The sequence below is a fragment of the Nymphaea colorata genome, chromosome 10 (assembly GCF_008831285.2).
Source record: "Nymphaea colorata isolate Beijing-Zhang1983 chromosome 10, ASM883128v2, whole genome shotgun sequence".
Classification (NCBI taxonomy): Eukaryota; Viridiplantae; Streptophyta; class Magnoliopsida; order Nymphaeales; family Nymphaeaceae; genus Nymphaea; species Nymphaea colorata.
The window spans coordinates 3,029,435-3,046,595 of record NC_045147.1 but is presented as its reverse complement, the minus strand read 5'-3'; the positions used below and the strand labels follow the sequence as shown (position 1 = coordinate 3,046,595).

At 39.2% G+C, this 17,161-nt stretch overlaps 3 protein-coding genes across 3 annotated transcripts; 2 read left to right on the top strand and 1 right to left on the bottom strand.

Moving 5' to 3' along the window:
- The first annotated feature begins 620 nt into the window (after positions 1–620).
- On the top strand, positions 621–2,209 carry LOC116262180 (zinc transporter 8-like). The gene is made up of 3 exons (XM_031641318.2): positions 621–1,241; positions 1,674–1,823; positions 1,904–2,209. Exons 1-3 carry the CDS (start codon positions 624–626, stop codon positions 2,207–2,209), a joined length of 1,074 nt encoding a protein of 357 aa, XP_031497178.1. The 5' UTR covers positions 621–623.
- Positions 2,210–4,505: 2,296 nt separating this feature from the next.
- LOC116262524 (gamma-glutamylcyclotransferase 2-3) lies at positions 4,506–14,336 on the top strand. Its single transcript, XM_031641976.2, has 8 exons — positions 4,506–4,975; positions 5,067–5,143; positions 6,999–7,052; positions 13,053–13,109; positions 13,588–13,628; positions 13,717–13,788; positions 13,873–13,952; positions 14,051–14,336. The coding sequence occupies exons 1-8, from the start codon at positions 4,867–4,869 to the stop codon at positions 14,134–14,136; spliced, it is 576 nt and encodes a 191-aa protein (XP_031497836.1). The 5' UTR covers positions 4,506–4,866; the 3' UTR covers positions 14,137–14,336.
- LOC116262523 (uncharacterized) lies at positions 14,123–17,006 on the bottom strand. The gene is made up of 6 exons (XM_031641975.2): positions 16,710–17,006; positions 15,882–15,954; positions 15,542–15,635; positions 14,840–14,956; positions 14,703–14,757; positions 14,123–14,617 (listed from the first exon to the last, which is right to left on the bottom strand). The coding sequence occupies exons 1-6, from the start codon at positions 16,740–16,742 to the stop codon at positions 14,201–14,203; spliced, it is 789 nt and encodes a 262-aa protein (XP_031497835.1). The 5' UTR covers positions 16,743–17,006; the 3' UTR covers positions 14,123–14,200.
- Positions 17,007–17,161: the final 155 nt, after the last annotated feature.

Here is a 17,161-nt window from a genome sequence, read left to right as displayed (position 1 = left end):
ACGAACTTTTATTGTTTTGTGTATAAGGGTCTCGTTTGTCGTAAAAACTGCTATGAAAATAGGCTTCCATTAATAGGAGAAACCAGAAAAAAAGAAGATACTTTGGATTGTAAAAATACAATTTAGCGTTAAAATAAAATACTAAAAAAATAAAAAGATGTTTTTGTAAAGGCATTTGGGTGGAAAAGATGTTGAAAAAAAGGGTTTCATGCTTTCCTTTTAAGTAAACAATTACAAAGGAAAGCGTGTCATTTGTTTGGTGGAATTAATTTCTCAGACCACAAGATGGCGAAAAATGAACTCATCACCAATTCTCACCTTCTTGTGGACATTCTTTTTCTTGATCGAAGCTTTCTCTTGAATGAACAACGTGCAAAATCTAATCAATCTCTTTGCATGAAGCTTTTAAATACATTTAAACTGAATCAAACATCAAACCCAAATTCAACCTAAAGGCGTTTCAAGATGGAAAAGAAGTCTGTCACCATCTCCTTTCCATCTTTTATTTTATAGGGAAAGAAAGAAGGTGTCGACATTTGCAACCGCAGTCGTTAGTTACGCCTTACTTTTATTATATAAACTTCGGCAGTCCTCCTCCACCCTCTGCTTCCTTCGACTGCGCCATGACGAAGCGCAGGCCCCTCCTCCTCTTCCTCGTCCTCCTCCCTCTTTCTGTCCTTGCGGAGAACGGCGCCGGCGGAGATTCATGCTCCCCCGACGATGGCTGCCGTGACAAACACGGAGCCCTGAAGCTCAAGATCGCGGCGCTCGTGTCCATCCTCGTCTGCAGCTCCATAGGCGTGCTGCTCCCGCTCGCCGGCAAGTTTGTCCCCGCCTTACGCCCCGAGAGGGACGCCTTCTTCGCTGTGAAGTCGTTTGCTGCGGGCGTGATCCTCGCCACTGGCTTCATCCACGTGCTTCCGGACGCCTTCGAGAGCCTCAGCTCGTCCTGTCTGAGCGAGCAACCGTGGCAAGACTTCCCCTTCACGGGCTTCATCGCCATGGTGTCCGCAATGGGAACGCTCATGATAGACGCCTTCGCCACGGGGTATTACAACAGCTTGGAGCGCAGCAAGGCGGCGCCGGTGGAAGAGGGCGACGAGGAGGCCCGCAGCTCCGGCGTGCTCAGTAAGCACGTCCACGCTCACGGGACCCACGGCCATGCGGAGCAAGATTGCTCAGCCGGCGTCCCAGCTCTTGCCAAGTCCGACGACCTCATCCGCCATCGAGTCATCTCCCAGGTGCCGGCACCTTGTCCCCTGGCGGCTCTTCTTCTCTGAGTTTTGGGATTTAGGGTTTTTAGAGTGCGAGCTGGAGTTTAACCATTAAGACGAAGGCTAGGGAGAGCAAATCTGCATTCTCTAACGAACGATGCACTAACAAAACACTAATGGTGCATTTGCTGACGTCAGCACCGGAAAATTCTTTTCCAATGGTCGGCCCCAGTCATTCCCGTTGATCGCTCCGGCGTGGGATTACGCAAGAACCGCTAGTTTTTTTAACATTGCAGTTACAAAAGGAAACCTGGATAACTTTTCAGGGAAAACTAGCTTTCTATGCTGATTTTATAATACCATTAAGTTTGGAAGGTGTTTCATAGCTGACCCAAAAAGTATAGGATCTGGGGGCGCTTGGGGTGATTCGGAGTCTGAATTGAATCGTGTTGGGTGCAGGTGTTGGAGTTGGGGATTGTGGTTCACTCTGTGATCATCGGCATCTCCTTGGGCGCATCGGAGAGCCCATGCACCATCAAGCCTCTGGTGGCTGCCCTCAGCTTCCATCAGTTCTTTGAGGGCATGGGCCTCGGCGGCTGCATCGTTCAGGTATCCCATCCCTACACCTTTCACTTCTATATTCCTTTTGTTTTTTTTGCATGATAGTTATATGCTTTTGATGTTGGCAGGCCAAGTTCAAGAGCAAGGCCACAGCCATAATGGCTCTCTTCTTCTCACTCACAACTCCAGTGGGGATAGCCATTGGGATTGGGATATCATCCACCTACAACGAGAACAGCCCAACAGCTTTGATAGTGGAAGGAGTGTTCAACTCTGCATCCTCAGGCATCCTCATATACATGGCGCTTGTGGACCTTCTTGCTGCTGATTTCATGGCCCCCAGGATGCTGAACAGTGGGAAGCTTCAAGTTTTGGCTAATGTCTCACTCCTTCTTGGGGCAGGACTCATGTCCCTCTTAGCAAAGTGGGCTTAAGATATGTTAAAAAGAAGTTGGGAGGACTCCTTTGAATACAAAAATGTAGGAAGGAACCAATATATTAAGGGGATTTTATTTGGGGGATGCTTTGCTTCTTGCTAATATGAATATAGGAATAGAGAAGCACTTTTTTGCATTTTGTTCTTGGATGTTATTTCTTGAGAACAAAAAGAAAGATATTGAATGATCAGGTGTTCAAGAATAAAGCAACGAGAAGGACCTGTTATTTTAGAAGTTTATGGTTTTGTATTCGTTTTGTTTTATGTCTGGAAGACGTGAGAGTGGTTGCCATCCTGCAAAACAAAAGGAAAAAGTAGAACAAAATTAAGAAGATACTTTAACTTTCTTTCTTGGACATACCCTCTCTCTGTTAAATACCACACCTGCACTGTACTCAACATTCACGGAAAAAAGGAGAAAATTCAAAGAATAATAGTGTTAGTAACTCGTCATATAACGTTGAATTAGAGCTGAGTTTATTTGAATTCTTGAAGAGAAAAGAAGAAAAAAAGAAGTGGGTCGATGTATGATTATGAATATAAGCAGCGGATCCAGAAAGCTCCCAGGTTTTATTTTATTGAGGCATGGACCAGAGTTTCAATTATCAAGTCCAGTCCAAAAGGCTGGTTTCCAAACTCTGTCAGACTGTCACACTCTCTAATTTTTAAAATTTTGCAGAAAGATGACGACATTATTATCTATTTACTAGAAACTGCCTTACATTTGGATGATTCTGTTTATCCTCAATGCATTTCAAACACCTAAAATGATCTCATCCCTTTCCAGTAAAAGTGCAAATCTTTTGTTTCGTAGTCAATATCGAACACATTTTAGCGATTTGATAAGGGACAACAAAATTATTTAGGTTCAAGCATATTTTTGAAGGTTAAACTATATAAAGATTGGTAGTCATGTGTAATACTTGAAACAAATCGGCAGTTTTCTGCAAACAACAGAAGTTAGGCATCATCCTGCACATAATTTCTTTCTTTTTTTCGCTCAGTGGAAAACATGGCTAGTTAACATGATTGTGCACGGAGAGAGAGAGAGAGAGAGCATTAATAAATAAAAATAACAATGAAAATGAATAATAACATGATTGTGCACATCTCACAACTACAAAAGAAATGACAAACAATAACAAATAACTAATTTAGGTGTCATGTTTATAAGCTAACAATACATAAATAGCTAGTTTAGTTCTAGATTTAGATATAAATGTAAATATCAGATTGGAATTGGATTTTGAATTCAGCTTCACATATGACTTTTCTTTCTTTATATGTGAATCTGAACCCAAATTTAAATACATGGATATCTGAAAAAGAGAATATATCTGATTCAAATTCAGCCCGTTGACATCCCTTTCGATCTACATGGATATCTGAAGAAGAGAACACGATTAATTATATATCTGATTCAAATCCAACCCGTCTTTCGATCTGTTGATGAAAATGCAAACGATCAGCAGGCGAAAAGCTAGACATTTTGAAGCTTTGATGCACAATCAGTTACTAGGTTATTCAATGGCCCCAACTAAAGCTTGAATATGGAGCCTCTCTCACATGGCAGGCATGATCTTCAAAATTATTATCTTACATCAAATGGATCGTGCATGGATTCGGTGGCTTTGGAGGGCATTACAAAATTCAAATGCACAAGTAGCAAAAAAAAAAAAAAAAAAAAAAAAAACCCTTCTATCCCAATTGCCGTAAACCTTTCCTATCAGAGCGGCAGGAGTCGTATGTGCTTCTTCTGTCCAGAGATGATTGGTGGATATTGAATAAGTGCTTGTATTTTGCCTGTGTGTCTATCTCTCAATGGGGGACAGAACCAAGAGGCCGTCCCTTCTCACTTGTATTTTGGCAGCACCGGAAGTTTAAATTGTTCCCTATACGATACCGTAATTATTGTAACAGTAAGCACACCTCATGAATTGCATATAATCGACATTTAAAGCGAAAAAAACTTGACTAAAAAGGAATTCAAACTTGATTTAAGGTTTTTAACATTAACATCAACGTCTTTATTTGCATATTAATATTTTCAAATATTTGTTATGTTACGTACATGAGTTATATGCATGAGTGCTCCTTCGATTTATCCAAAAATGTGTGAACGAGAGGGCCCTCCGGAAACTCTTCCGGCCTAAAGGTGTAAAAAGGTGCAGTTACATCCAAAGGCCTAAAAAAGTAGAATCTGGAGAGAGGGCATCGTGGATGGAAATCTGTCTGAATTCAAGTTCTTATAAAGGGATATGCAGACGATGGTGGTCTAGTCTCCGCCATTGATGCTCATAATAATAAATAACAGGATAGTCCATCATGGTACAGATTGTAGATCCTTTCGAAAGTGTGATATGGCTGATTGATTAAATGTCAAGATATAACCTGCTCGTCGTGACAGATATCGTGGGGTGGGAGGCCCGTTGCGTCTTCAAATCCACCAATCGTTCATGTCATGCCTGGCTCTCCACCATTCGTGTGTGGGCACTGGGCAGCAGCCAGACAAAAAAGGCCAAGTACATTTTCGTCACCAACGTTTGTTCGTCCTGCCACAGAACGAGGGAGAGAGAGAGAGAAAGGAACGGCCTCTTGGTTCTGTCCCCCATTGAGAGATAGACACACAGGCAGACAAGGCGGACGGGAAAGGAGATGGGACTGTGGGTATTTGGGTACGGATCACTGATATGGAAAGCAGGCTTTGATTACGAGCAACGCCTCGTCGGGTTCATCAAGGGATACCGACGTGTCTTCTACCAAGGCGACGCCTCTCTCTCTCTCTCTCTCTCTCTCTCTCTCTCTATCTATCTATCTGTCCGCTTGTTCTTATTGCAACTATTCTAAATCTGCAGGCAGCACGGACCATAGAGGGACGCCTGAATATCCCGGAAGAACCGTGACACTGGAGCCCCATGACGGGGAAGTTTGTGTGAGTACAGAAATACGCTACATTGGTCTTCACATGCTTTTCTGTGAGGAGCACATCGCGTTATGCTAGAAAACCTATGTTTCCGATTGTTTTTCAAGATCCGTTGATATTGGTACAAATGTAAACTGGATATTGTTACTTTTCGTCGCTGCCCTTTTGAGATGATAGTTGGTTTCTATCTTTCTGCATACTGATGAAGCGTATGATTGGCTTTTGCCAAAAAAACGGCCATATATTTGCAAAAGGAGATTGATCGTGGACAATAAACGGTGTTTATGAATTTGTATTGCTTGTCTGATGATGATTGACTCATGTGATGATATGGTTAACAGAGCATGGTCACTTTTCTTTCTGTGTTGCCGCCATCATAAGGGAATATGGCAAGAGACAACGTCCTCAATTAGATACCTTCCTGGTTTTTGTTTCTGTAATTTATGTTCTCTTACACCTAATAAGTTCATTGATACATATGTCGGACGACGTTTTTGAAATTGCTTACCTCTTGTCTGTTAATTAATTGGGGAGAACTTGTTTTATGGTTTGAGCTAAAGAAGATGGCTGTTGAACGAGTAATATAGATAGCCAGATGAATTCTGGTAACGATAGATGGTGAACAATTCAATGCTTCTCGATTTGCCCTTTTTCTTCTTTTTGGTCTTGGTTTATTATTTTCGAAAACTGTAAAGGTTGATGACGTCTAGTTGTAGCTTTTGCTGAATAAAATATTACCACATGTAATGGGGTCTGATCATCTTGTTTGTTTTAGTTAGATCTAGTAAGGTGGTAAATCGTGAGTGCTGGTGAGATTAGTTTAGAAAATATCTAAGTATGAGCCCATGTATCTTTCATGCAATGTAACTTGCAAAAGTTTTTCTAAACCAGAATTTACGGGTGCACGTCTGCTTCAATTTGTATCTGAGATAGCTTTGACTTTGCAAGTGGAAATTTTAAGATAATTTATAGTGTGAGTTGAAACAAAGACGTGGTTGTAATTGTAAGCATAGTTTTTCATGTGACACTGAATTGGAAAAAGGATCTTCAAAGAGAAATTGTTGTCCCTCGAAGGAGAAAAACACTTTGACTGAAAATGGTTTCTCAAACTTCAAAACACATATTAATATTATATCTCGAAACGTCAACATACAAACATGGGCTGATCAGAGATAATGAAAATGATACATGTGACAAACATAGCTTTTAGTTCTTATTATCTTTGCTATCAAATGGACCACCCAACAGATGACCATTGGCTTCTAGTCTTTGTAGATGTCTTCCACTTTGGTCTCATCCAGGTGCTGTTTGTCACGTCAAATTGGCTGCATACAGTTAGCTTTACTATTCTCCATGTTATGCATGATCTAATGCTAAAGAATGGATGCACATGCTAAGTGCATTATACCATTTTTTCCAGTATGTCTCTAAACATGTAATGAATTTCTAATAATAAGATATGCAATTGTGCATGAAGTTGGCAAATAATGATGTTTTAGAAGGTCTGCATTTAGATTATGTGGCAAATGGTCTTCCATCTGTAAGTGCATGACATAGATCTCTACATTATGTGAACTGCTTGAATAATGTGCACTACAGTGCTATGTACTCTCAACATAGGAGGCTTACATTGGCCATGGTGAATATGCCATATTTCATATTATTATGGATTTCTTTTGCAAGTATGCCTTTCATCAATTCATGTAAAGTTGAAGGTGGAACAGCTTTCTACATCCTCGATGAATAGAAACCCATCAATATAAGCTGGATTGCCTCCTTATATCTTTTCCCTTTGATCTTCTTCTTTGTTTGTTAACTGATTCATTGTAATGCTTATGATGGTCACTATGTGCATGGCATTCAGTGGGGAGTTGCCTACAGAATTTCGGGAGAAGAAAATGAGCAAATTGCAATGTCGGTATGGTTCTTTTCTATTGCATTGAAACTTTGTTTTTAATGTTCCAGATGCTCCTCAATGTGGGTTTCACTAGTTTGCTAGTCATCTATGATGTGGAGGTTACTATACAGATTCTCCATATTTCATACTTTTGCAGTTTAAGATAGACTACTTGTATTCTACTTCCATCTTTTATTAATGAAAAGCTGATCCCTTTTTCTTTCCCTTTTTCATTTGCAAATATCTTGATATACTAGATATGTATACTGTTGTAGGTTTTCTGGGGTTAGATTTTGTTTTAGACTATCACTGGCACGTTTAGTTCCCTCAACTTTTTGCCATGCAAATATGGGGAAAAGAAAATTTTCTGTCCAGAAATAGGTAAACCATCGATTATAGATTATATTTTTCATAATACACATGCTTTATTTTACCAACCCTCGCTATGTTCTAGAGAAGAGATTGGTAGTTTTAGGATCACACATTGGGATTCCATCACGAGTGTTAAATCATGTAAGTGATCAATTATTTTTAAGCAATTTCTGTCTGCATATTTTTGCTGATGGAACATGTGAAGCAGTCAGTTTCTCACATGCTGATTCACTTCCTCTTTATACTTCACTTTCATGTCTAACCATGGGATAGCAAATTTTGGCGTGTCCTTGTGTCTGTAACAACTTTCTTTCTTTAATTAATATAATGTTGATTCTGTAGTAACTCACCTCATATTTAATGACTAATAAAAAAAGTGGCTTCTTTTTTGAAAAAAAATTATGTTTGATTGTCTGTCTTTTGACAAATTACTTGAATTTATTGAAATTTTTTCTTTTCTTTTCTTTCTTTAGCTGACTAGCCTCTTTTCTTATTGGCATCTAAAAATAATTAAGAGTTATTTTTTGTATATCTTGATATTTTAGTAGTTCATCTGTCATAGTTGTGTTTGTAGCGCACATCGATGAAATTTTGTTTGTTGCTAAGTTGTTTCTGCAAGATAAATCCAGTGACATGAAAAGATCTTCTTGTCGTTGGTCTTCATCTTCATGCTTAAAGTCTGACCATCCATAAAATTCTCTTAGAAGATTCTTGGATTTGGAAATGAGTAGAAAACAACATACCCTGGTGTGATGATGTAATTTTAGGCCATTATATTATCTTGCGTTCAGCAATAACAAGAGATATTGTAAGCACTAAGCAATGTTGTAGTGAATATTGGTCATGCGCTATATCAGCCAAAAACTGAAAGTGTCTGGCCGTTATGGATCTTAAAATATCAACAATTTTCTTTTGTTAAATATTTTTAAAATATTATTCATTAATTTAAAACAAGAAAAGTTGAAAGTAGCCTGATACGGGCTCATATGGTCCAGAGCATATTGGCTAATAGCTGACATGGTGTAAAAATCAAGATTGAACACTACTTGTAGGACTATAATTTTTCTCTTTCTAGACAAGCTCAGATTGTTGATGGAAATCTACATTCTATCTTGAGATGTTAAGAATTCCAGAGAGAAAGATTCAGCAAACTTATTGTTGTGTGAAAACTTTGGAACCCAGGAACATTGTCCTGGACCACAAGAATTTGACAAACATGTCGATCAGTCTGGCATGCTAACAAGAGATCAATTCAAGTGGCTAGTGAGTAAACCACCTAGCTGAAGAAGATGAGGAGCTTAATACCCAGGGTGAGTGTATTGACCATATATAACAAAGAAAGGTTTTTAAAAAATCCAAAGAAAAGGAAATCCTAGGACTTGTAATGTTCCTTTAGTATCTTTAAACAAATCAACACAGATTTATGCCCTCCAGTAGGATAATGTATACAGGGGGTAGTAGGGATAGCTCAGCTGGTAGAGCGAAGGGCTGAAAATCCTCGTGTCACCAGTTCGATCTGGTTCCTGACATATGGTTAAGTATCACAATGGATATACACAAGAGAAAATGTACAAGAATAAGATAGAAATGTTAGAAACAGTACAAATTGTAATCCATTTAAATACTGGAATTTGGAAGGAAATTGGATTTATGGATGGAATATTAGATACACAGTATTTACCAAGATAAAAAAATCGGGTTATTGGGGAACAATCAATAAACTTTTAAACTTGAATCAAGATCAACATGAAAAAAATAAAGCATTGGATCAAATTCTTCTTTGTTGTCAAGGTAGTAGTTATGAATAGCGATCAACTCCTGGGAAAGTATGGAAGAATGTGACCTACGCGACATGCAATGCATCACTGAGATACAATCATTATGCTTCGTCCAAGTTATTCTGTTCCACCTCTTATATAAGAAAGAACTTAAATATAAAAACAAATATTTAATAAAATGGCCATACATTTATACGAAACTTCTACACCATGCAAAGGAGCTGTAGGCAGTCAACCGACACCCTGCACTTTTGTATAGACTCCTAATATAATTAGTTTAGATTCAGAAGTGAAGGAAATCATTTTATCTACTAATAGTGGCCAAATCAGCATATTACCAAACCATCCCCTATTTTCATGGCCAAAGATATTGATATTTTAAAAATATGTATTGACATCCAATTGTTAACCATGGTAGATGGGAGGGTTTGCTAGGCTAGGCAATAATAAAGTCACCATATTGGTCAATGATGCAAAGAAGGGTGGTTACTTGATAGGCAAGAAGCTTGGTGGACTCTTGAAATAGCTGAAGGTAATTGGGTAAAGCAGAAGGCAAGAGACAAGTAATTGGGGAGAATTTAGCTCTTAAGCTAGGGGACAAGTAGAGGCCATCAATGCTATATTGGTATTTTGGAATACGTCTCGACAACCAATGGTTAACTATAGAATAGACCTATGTCACATAGGTACGGGTACTGGTACGGACCATTTTCAAAAAAATTGGGTACGGGGGTACGGCCGTACACACACGGACATATATATATATATATATATATATATATATATATATATATATATCAAAAAATTTCGAACAAAATAACATATTCACACATATATATCAAAAAATTGCAAACATAATAACAAGCTTACTTTCACACATAAATCATGGTCCAAAACACAGTATGGAAGTAATTAACATACAATTATACAAACATGTCAGCTTTCTTGATTCTCCTTCTCTAATGTATAGGTATTAACACTACTACTGCTGCTTTCAACATTTAACATTCCCACTTCTTGTAGGAGGCAGCATTTCTTTTTCTTTATCAGCCATTACAACTTATGTCTGAACAGAACCTAGCAAAAGAGCTGCAACACAACCAATAAAAACAGGGATCATTCGAAATAGATGAATCCTCTCACGATACGATATAACACAGCAATAACTAGGGAAGACGAAGTTAACAGGGATCGTGTAGTGCAAAAGGCCAAAATCATATACAATACAAATGTTGGCAAATTTGTATTGTATAATACAAATTTGAAATCCTCTCGGGTAGAGAAAGGGCTAGCCAGAGGGAGAGGTGATGGGTTTTCAGGCGATGGGTTTTCTGCACACTGTCTCCGTCGCCGGTGGCGAAGGCAGGGGTGGAGTCGATGAAAATGAAAACAAAAAATGAAAAAAACAAAGTCACAGTCACCTCCTGCTGCCGCTGCTGTCGTTGCCGCTGCCGTCACCTGCGTTCGCTGCTGCCTCTGCCGTCGCCTGTGTTCGCCGCTGCTTCGTCGCCGGAGAGAGACGAGAGGTAAGAGTCGTAAGAGGTAAGACGCAAGGGTTTCGTTTTACGTTTTTTTAACGTCAAAATGTTTTTAAAGTTGAAATGAAATAAACGTTAGAAAAAAAAGGACAAAATTGGACTTGGTCAATATTGACCATGTTCAATTTTGGACAGATACGGCTCCGGTGCGTTGACCGTACCCGGTACGGTCAACGCCGCACCAGGGCCGTACCCAGGCCCGTACCGGTACCGGTGTCGTACCGGTACTGGAGGCGTACCCGTGTATCATAGGAATAGACAATAATAAAATCACCATATTAGTAAATGATAGGGAGATGGCTAGCAACATTCATCCGCAAGGTGCCAAGGAGCTCAGTGAACTCTTGAAATAGCTCAAGATAACATAAGTAAAGCACAAGGCTAGAGGTGAATTTAGCTCTTGGGGATAATTTATCTCTTAAGCGAGGGGACAAGTAGAGGCTGTCAATGCTATATTGGTATTTTGGAATTCGCCTCGACAACCAATGGTTAACTATAGAATAGGCAATAATGAAATTACCATATTAGTAAATGATAGGGAGAAGGCTAGCAACATTCATCTGCAAGGTGCCAAGGAGCTCAGTCAATGCAAGAGGTGAATTTAGCTCTCAAATGAGCTAGGACATGAGTGGAGGTTATGAATGTTATTTTGTACTAGCTGATCCACATAATCCATACAAATAAAAAAATGCATATTATACATCATATTGGATTCTGTAAAACCAAGTAGAATTAATCTGATTGATGTAACAAACAAGAGTAGTCAGCAAATGGGAATAAGGGATAGAATACAAAATCAGTAGAAGGGGGCAACAAAATATTAGATGCCATTCATTGACTCCAGTGCCTAATAATTTCTACCTACTATTGCATTTGAACCAATGTTACCACCATATGAAAGCAATACTCTAGCCTTTGTTAGAGTGTTAGGCTTCTGCCTAACCCTAGCTTGTCTTTTTCAAAAAACTGGATATCTCTGCCGTGGTAAAAAATGCAATTTCACATGGCTAAGCTGCATTTATTTCTCTACTCCTCCCTGAGATCTGTCTTTCCAGGTAAAGATGGTACTCCATCATTGCTTTCCATAGTGAGGTGAACTGGATAAGAGAAGGTGTTTTCCAACTTGCACCACCAACATTTGCCACCACTCAATTCCTTGGGAAAACCTTTGCATACATCCATACATGTGAAAAAGTTTCCATGGGAGGCCTATACTATCAAGGGCAGTTTCATAGGCTTTCCCAGGAAAGGCTACGGCCCCTCCTATAAGAATGAAATAGACCCATCCCTCTACGATGTTGGCTTGGAGGGAGATCTTTCATGTCTTTTAAAATCCACCCTACAATATAGGTTCAAAAAGCCAAAGTATGCTTTTACTTCTATAAAACCGATTCTTGAACCTTTTTCACACTCATGCCATGCCAAGGTACTGCAGAAGAAAGAACTGCAAAATCTGATCCAATTTATCATAATCGATTAGTTAATATGTTGGTTAACCGTATTCTGAAACACAAAAAAAATCAAAATATCTATCGAGCTGCGAAAAAAATTCAACAAACAAGTGCACTATTTGTTTTTATTGCAAATTTTATGCCAAATGGAGCCTTCATTTAGCACGTCCATCCTGCATCTACATGATATGATACCTAGGCACTTAAAGTAGCCAATGACAGGTTCAAACCTCTGATATAGTCAACACTACTTTGTTAAGTTATTCCAATACTTTTATGATCCTGTTTGCTTATCTATATGTGCATTCTTTCTTCTAAAATTTGCTACAATGTGTTACGTTAATGTTTCAATTTAGCTTTATAAGTTGATGTTTTTAAGGATATATAGTTACTGCAAAAAGTTTGTGCTTGAGATGACATGACGATAAGTATATTACTTCTGTGACTAAAGGAAAAAGCCAACATGTCTGTATTTCAGTTGTTGACAACCTGCCAACCAAACTCTGTATTTATCCTTTATAGTCCACTTACACAGATTTTAAATATGCACAGGCACGTAGTTTGTGCTGTTTTATGGTTACGGTCATTAGTAACACCCCACATGTATGTGTTTATGCAATTACAATCTTCAATATCAAGTTCTGCAATTTATACCACACCTTGGGACCATTTCTAGATAAATGTGTGGTATCTATAAGTATTTAGTCATATGCTCCTGGAAGCAAGGAGTTTGATAGGCGTTTTTTTATTATTTACAGTCTTGCTTTCTTGGGTGCTGTTCCAAATTCAGGTTGGAGCTGTATTTCTCAAGTTATTATGTCCTACCTCTGTCACATTGAATATGATTGCCTTGGAACTTTTTCTTTTTTTGTTTTGATGCAGCATCTAGAAGTTAGAGAGAAGCAGTATGACTTGAAGGCTTATGTCGATTTTTACACTGTAAGTACCAGAATCATGATTACTAATATCAAGGATATTTTGAAAACAATGTGTTATTATTGCAGAAACAGGAGGAAATGTTCTTTGTTAGGAAATTATTGCAATATTTTCAAAATATTGCCAAAAAATAAATATGACGCAATACCTTCCTCTTTTCTAAAAAATCCTTTTTTATACGAACTTCAAATGTTTGTTTTCCATTTTTTGTTCCTTTTAAAATTTTAAAACCTGTTTGGGTTCTTTATCAGTATTTCTTTAGGAAAATAAGTAATTTTTTACTATGATTTTTATATATTGTTGATTTTTGAATTCTGACTCGCAAGATTTTCCTGAGGAAAAACAAAATTGAAAAAGACATCCTGAAAGGAATCCCCTAATAGACACCCAAGAACGATATATAAACGGCGAATAGAATCCTCGACTAATGTTTAATGTTGTATTTATATCCAAGTTCATCAATTTGAAAATTCCTATTCAGGACATGGAGTCATCAATTCCTGCAGTCACGAGGATACTAGTGTAAGTAGGAATGTCCCTTCTATGTTTTAATTTCAAAGATTAGTCCAAGGTGAGTGGTAAGCAGCCATTTTTTCACATACTTCCGCAGTTACATAGGTTCGGCAGACAAAAAGCTCAACAAAAACTACTTAGGCCCAGCGCCGCTTGAGGAAATGGCCAAGTAAAACATCTTCTCTAGTCATGTTTATAACTGTCGCTTTCTGTTTCTTCTGTCGCGTGAAATCATCCCTTTGTTGTGGTGCAGCCAAATTGTCAAGGCCCAAGGCCCATCAGGTCCAAACAGAGACTATCTTTTCCAGCTTGAACAATCGCTCCACGAATTTGGTATGTACTTTGCTCTTTGCGTATAACTATTTGTCTTGATTCTGCATTTTTACTGGTTGCTAACTTAGGTTTCTTTTCTGGGTTGAACAACTCTGCAGGATGCCATGACGATCATATCAAGAATCTGGCTAATGCGGTCAGAAAAATTCTTTCAGAGATGGAGCAGCAGAAACAACAAAGCTAATTTTAAGTTGCTGCGGAAAATATTATACAATTGTTTGCGGAGATCTATAAACAATTGAAAGGCTTCATTCTTCATAATTGTCATAGTCCTCTTCTGCTTCTAGTGTCTTGTTTAGGTGCAAAAACTGTGATGACTCTATGCCCATGTTGTCCACATCAGCCCAGACCAAGTACTCATTATTATGATTGGCATTCACTTTAGCTGCCTCTTCTACATTAGGTCCCTTGTTTTCTGTTAAACTCTCTGTGGCCGTTTTGCTATTTGTGCAACCTGCATCTTTTTCTTCACTACGACCCTCCATTTTTTCGATTTTAGCATCATCTTGTTCATCATCATGCTGAGAAGACATGCCCAAGTCATCATCATGCCCCTGGGACCTGTCCTCATTTGGCCTGCAGCTAGGAGCTGATCTTCCTCTTCCTCGGCCCCGGCCCCGGCCCCTTCCACGTCCTCCTCTACCAGGATGTTGCGTCAGCATTCCCTGCCATAACGACTGTTAGCTTCTCCTTGGAATTTGCTAGTAAGTCGTGCCAAGAGAGAGTTTGTTTAGAAGTTCGAGATCTTACGGCCTTTGCACGCTTTCCATCAGATGTGTCAAGATCTTCATCGTTTGATATTTTTCTGTCAAATATGAAAATAGTTAAACGGTTTCTGTTGCCATGAAGTTTCTGAAGAGAATTATAGAAATACAGCTAATCATTACCTTCTTCTGGTGGCATTTCTGTCGATGCACCTGGGATCGGAACCACCAATGTCAGGGACTTTCTTCATGCTTTCCCTCAAGAAGTCAAACGTACTATACGTCTGAACGCAATGTTTTCTGAACCAAGGATTGAAATGTAGTCATCTCATTGTACGTCTAAATGGGATGAATACATTGTTTAAAGAGTAGCAAAGTTTACGAGCTGGTTGGTGGCAGCTTCCATGTACCAGATGTGGTTAACACACATTCAAGGAAAGCAGTTTCGGGCCTGTTATATGTGGGTCTAGATAACATGCATATTTGTCACTTCCTCAAGCAATATGTATACTTTTTCAAATAAATGACATCATTTTTTGAGCAATAATTATGTTACATGACCGATGTTTATTTTAACTCACTGAAGGTCTAAAGTGCTCCATATGTTTGAAAAACAAAGCAATGACAAGATAAATTCTCAAACTTTACTGGAACTCAAGATGTTGCCTTGACCTTGTACGACTAAAGCCACAATAATATAGCCATTTAGAGGTTTTTTTTTAGCTATCTTTATACGTTTTACTGCGACTGGGTTATTGAGAGATGGAATAAAACGAATGGGTGACTCAAGGAAGCGTATTCTTTTCCCATTTCGGCATGCATATGTGCCCCACACTTACAAGCAAAAACATGAGAAACATGAAGAACATCGAAGTTTTAGCTTACAGATGCGAAGAACTCATTGTCTTGGCTCCTCTTTGGAGTGTTATTTCGTATGTCCTGTCACATAGGTCCTGCAAGAACAACTCCAAAGCTTTTGCTGCAAAGCAAACCAAGCAACGTAAATGGAAGAAATGCTTCGCAGAAGAATGCTAACAGGGGACTTGCAAAAAATATGTTCGCATGTCATCTCATGCAAAAGCAGACCGATTAAGGCAAGATCATGAGCTTTAACACGAAAAAGAGAATTTTGGAGGGCAAAATTTCATGATAGTCTACTAATAACATGATTGAATCTGAATCTTCCCATGTAATGAAAAGAGAAATTAGGATCTGCATAACTTACATACTAAGACAGGCACTGCCAATGCAATCTTCCCAACATCCTCATCAGCTTGCATTATCTTCTTTATCCGCGACTGTCAAAAGTGGCCATGGTCAAGAACCAATTTTGTCAAACCCAGTAATCTATTGGACGTGATTGCATAGCAAATAAAAAAAGTCGTTTTTCTAATGGAGTGAGGCTATTTCAGGTTCTCAGAAATAACAGAATGGCATCCGTATCATGCACTTCACTTCGTTTGGAGCAAAAAACAGCAATTCTTTTCCCAATCAGTTTCCTGCTTAATTTTTGGAGCTAGTTCATACGAGTTCCTGCATCGCTAAATAATAAATCTTTAGCGTTTCGGGGTATCAGATACAAAACAGGCATTTTTGCGGTTAAATCTTCTAAAAATGACCCGACAAGGCAGATACTACACCTTCTTTTCACAAAGTAGCACGTTCCATTTTCTAGCGCAGAGAGGAATTCTCATAGATAAGGATGCATTTTTCATGGTACCCATTACAAAACCTAACTATGATACACTTGACAGGACTCTGAGGCGAGCTTCGCCGATCTGCATATATCAAAGTCGAAAAGGGAACCAAAAAAATCATAGGGCCAAACGCCAAAATATACACATCTGCAAGGACAGGTACGATGACTTCGTGGAAACTTCCCGGAACGCCAGGAGCAAAAAGAAGAAGAAATCGAACTTTTTGTCGTCCGATTGATGGGATAAAAGCGAAATACTGAAAGAGATCTCCATTTTCTTGGAGACCGAAGAAAGGAAAACACGATCATGGCTTCTATTCGAAATTGAGGGCGAAAAAGAGGATTCATCTGGCTTACCGCGGGGAAACGGGTGCCGAGTTTCTTCCTCATCGTTACTGATCCTCAGCTTCTTCTTCTTCTGCTTGTTCGTCTTCCTCACTCGCCGATTGCTTCAGAGAGTGAGAATGAAGGGGGAAGAGAGAGAAAGAGAGAGAGAGAGAGCGCGCGGTTCGAAAAAGAGCGAGAAAATTTCAGATCCCGCAGGTCGCCGTCTGGCTCACGGGCAGCTCATGATTTCGCCATTAAAACTCTGACTTCTCCGCCATCACCACCGCCACCACCACCAGGTCCACCACCGATCATGGCGGAGACGTTCATCCAATTCTTTTTTTATTTTTCGTCCTTTTTTCTCCCCTGGGAACGAGACCAGCAGTACTTCGGCTTGACTCGGCGCGGCTTCACTTGGGAAACTGCTTGCTCAACCTCTAAGCTGGAGCTGGGAGAGCCAAGCCATCAGCTCCCTCGATTCC

Bases quoted from the DNA above. Each gene is read 5' to 3' on its own strand.
- LOC116262180 (XM_031641318.2), top strand. From the start codon at position 624: ATGACGAAGCGCAGGCCCCTCCTCCTCTTCCTCGTCCTCCTCCCTCTT. The intron at 1,242-1,673 runs GTGCCGGCACCT...TGTTGGGTGCAG, and splicing joins GCCATCGAGTCATCTCCCAG to GTGTTGGAGTTGGGGATTGT. The intron at 1,824-1,903 runs GTATCCCATCCC...TGATGTTGGCAG, and splicing joins TCGGCGGCTGCATCGTTCAG to GCCAAGTTCAAGAGCAAGGC.
- LOC116262524 (XM_031641976.2), top strand. From the start codon at position 4,867: ATGGGACTGTGGGTATTTGGGTACGGATCACTGATATGGAAAGCAGGC. The intron at 4,976-5,066 runs GCGACGCCTCTC...CTAAATCTGCAG, and splicing joins CCGACGTGTCTTCTACCAAG to GCAGCACGGACCATAGAGGG. The intron at 5,144-6,998 runs GTGAGTACAGAA...CATGGCATTCAG, and splicing joins CCCATGACGGGGAAGTTTGT to TGGGGAGTTGCCTACAGAAT.
- LOC116262523 (XM_031641975.2), bottom strand. From the start codon at position 16,742: ATGAGGAAGAAACTCGGCACCCGTTTCCCCGCG. The intron at 15,636-15,881 runs GTAAGTTATGCA...TTTGCTTTGCAG, and splicing joins GGCAGTGCCTGTCTTAGTAT to CAAAAGCTTTGGAGTTGTTC. The intron at 14,758-14,839 runs GTAATGATTAGC...CATATTTGACAG, and splicing joins AGAAATGCCACCAGAAGAAG to AAAAATATCAAACGATGAAG.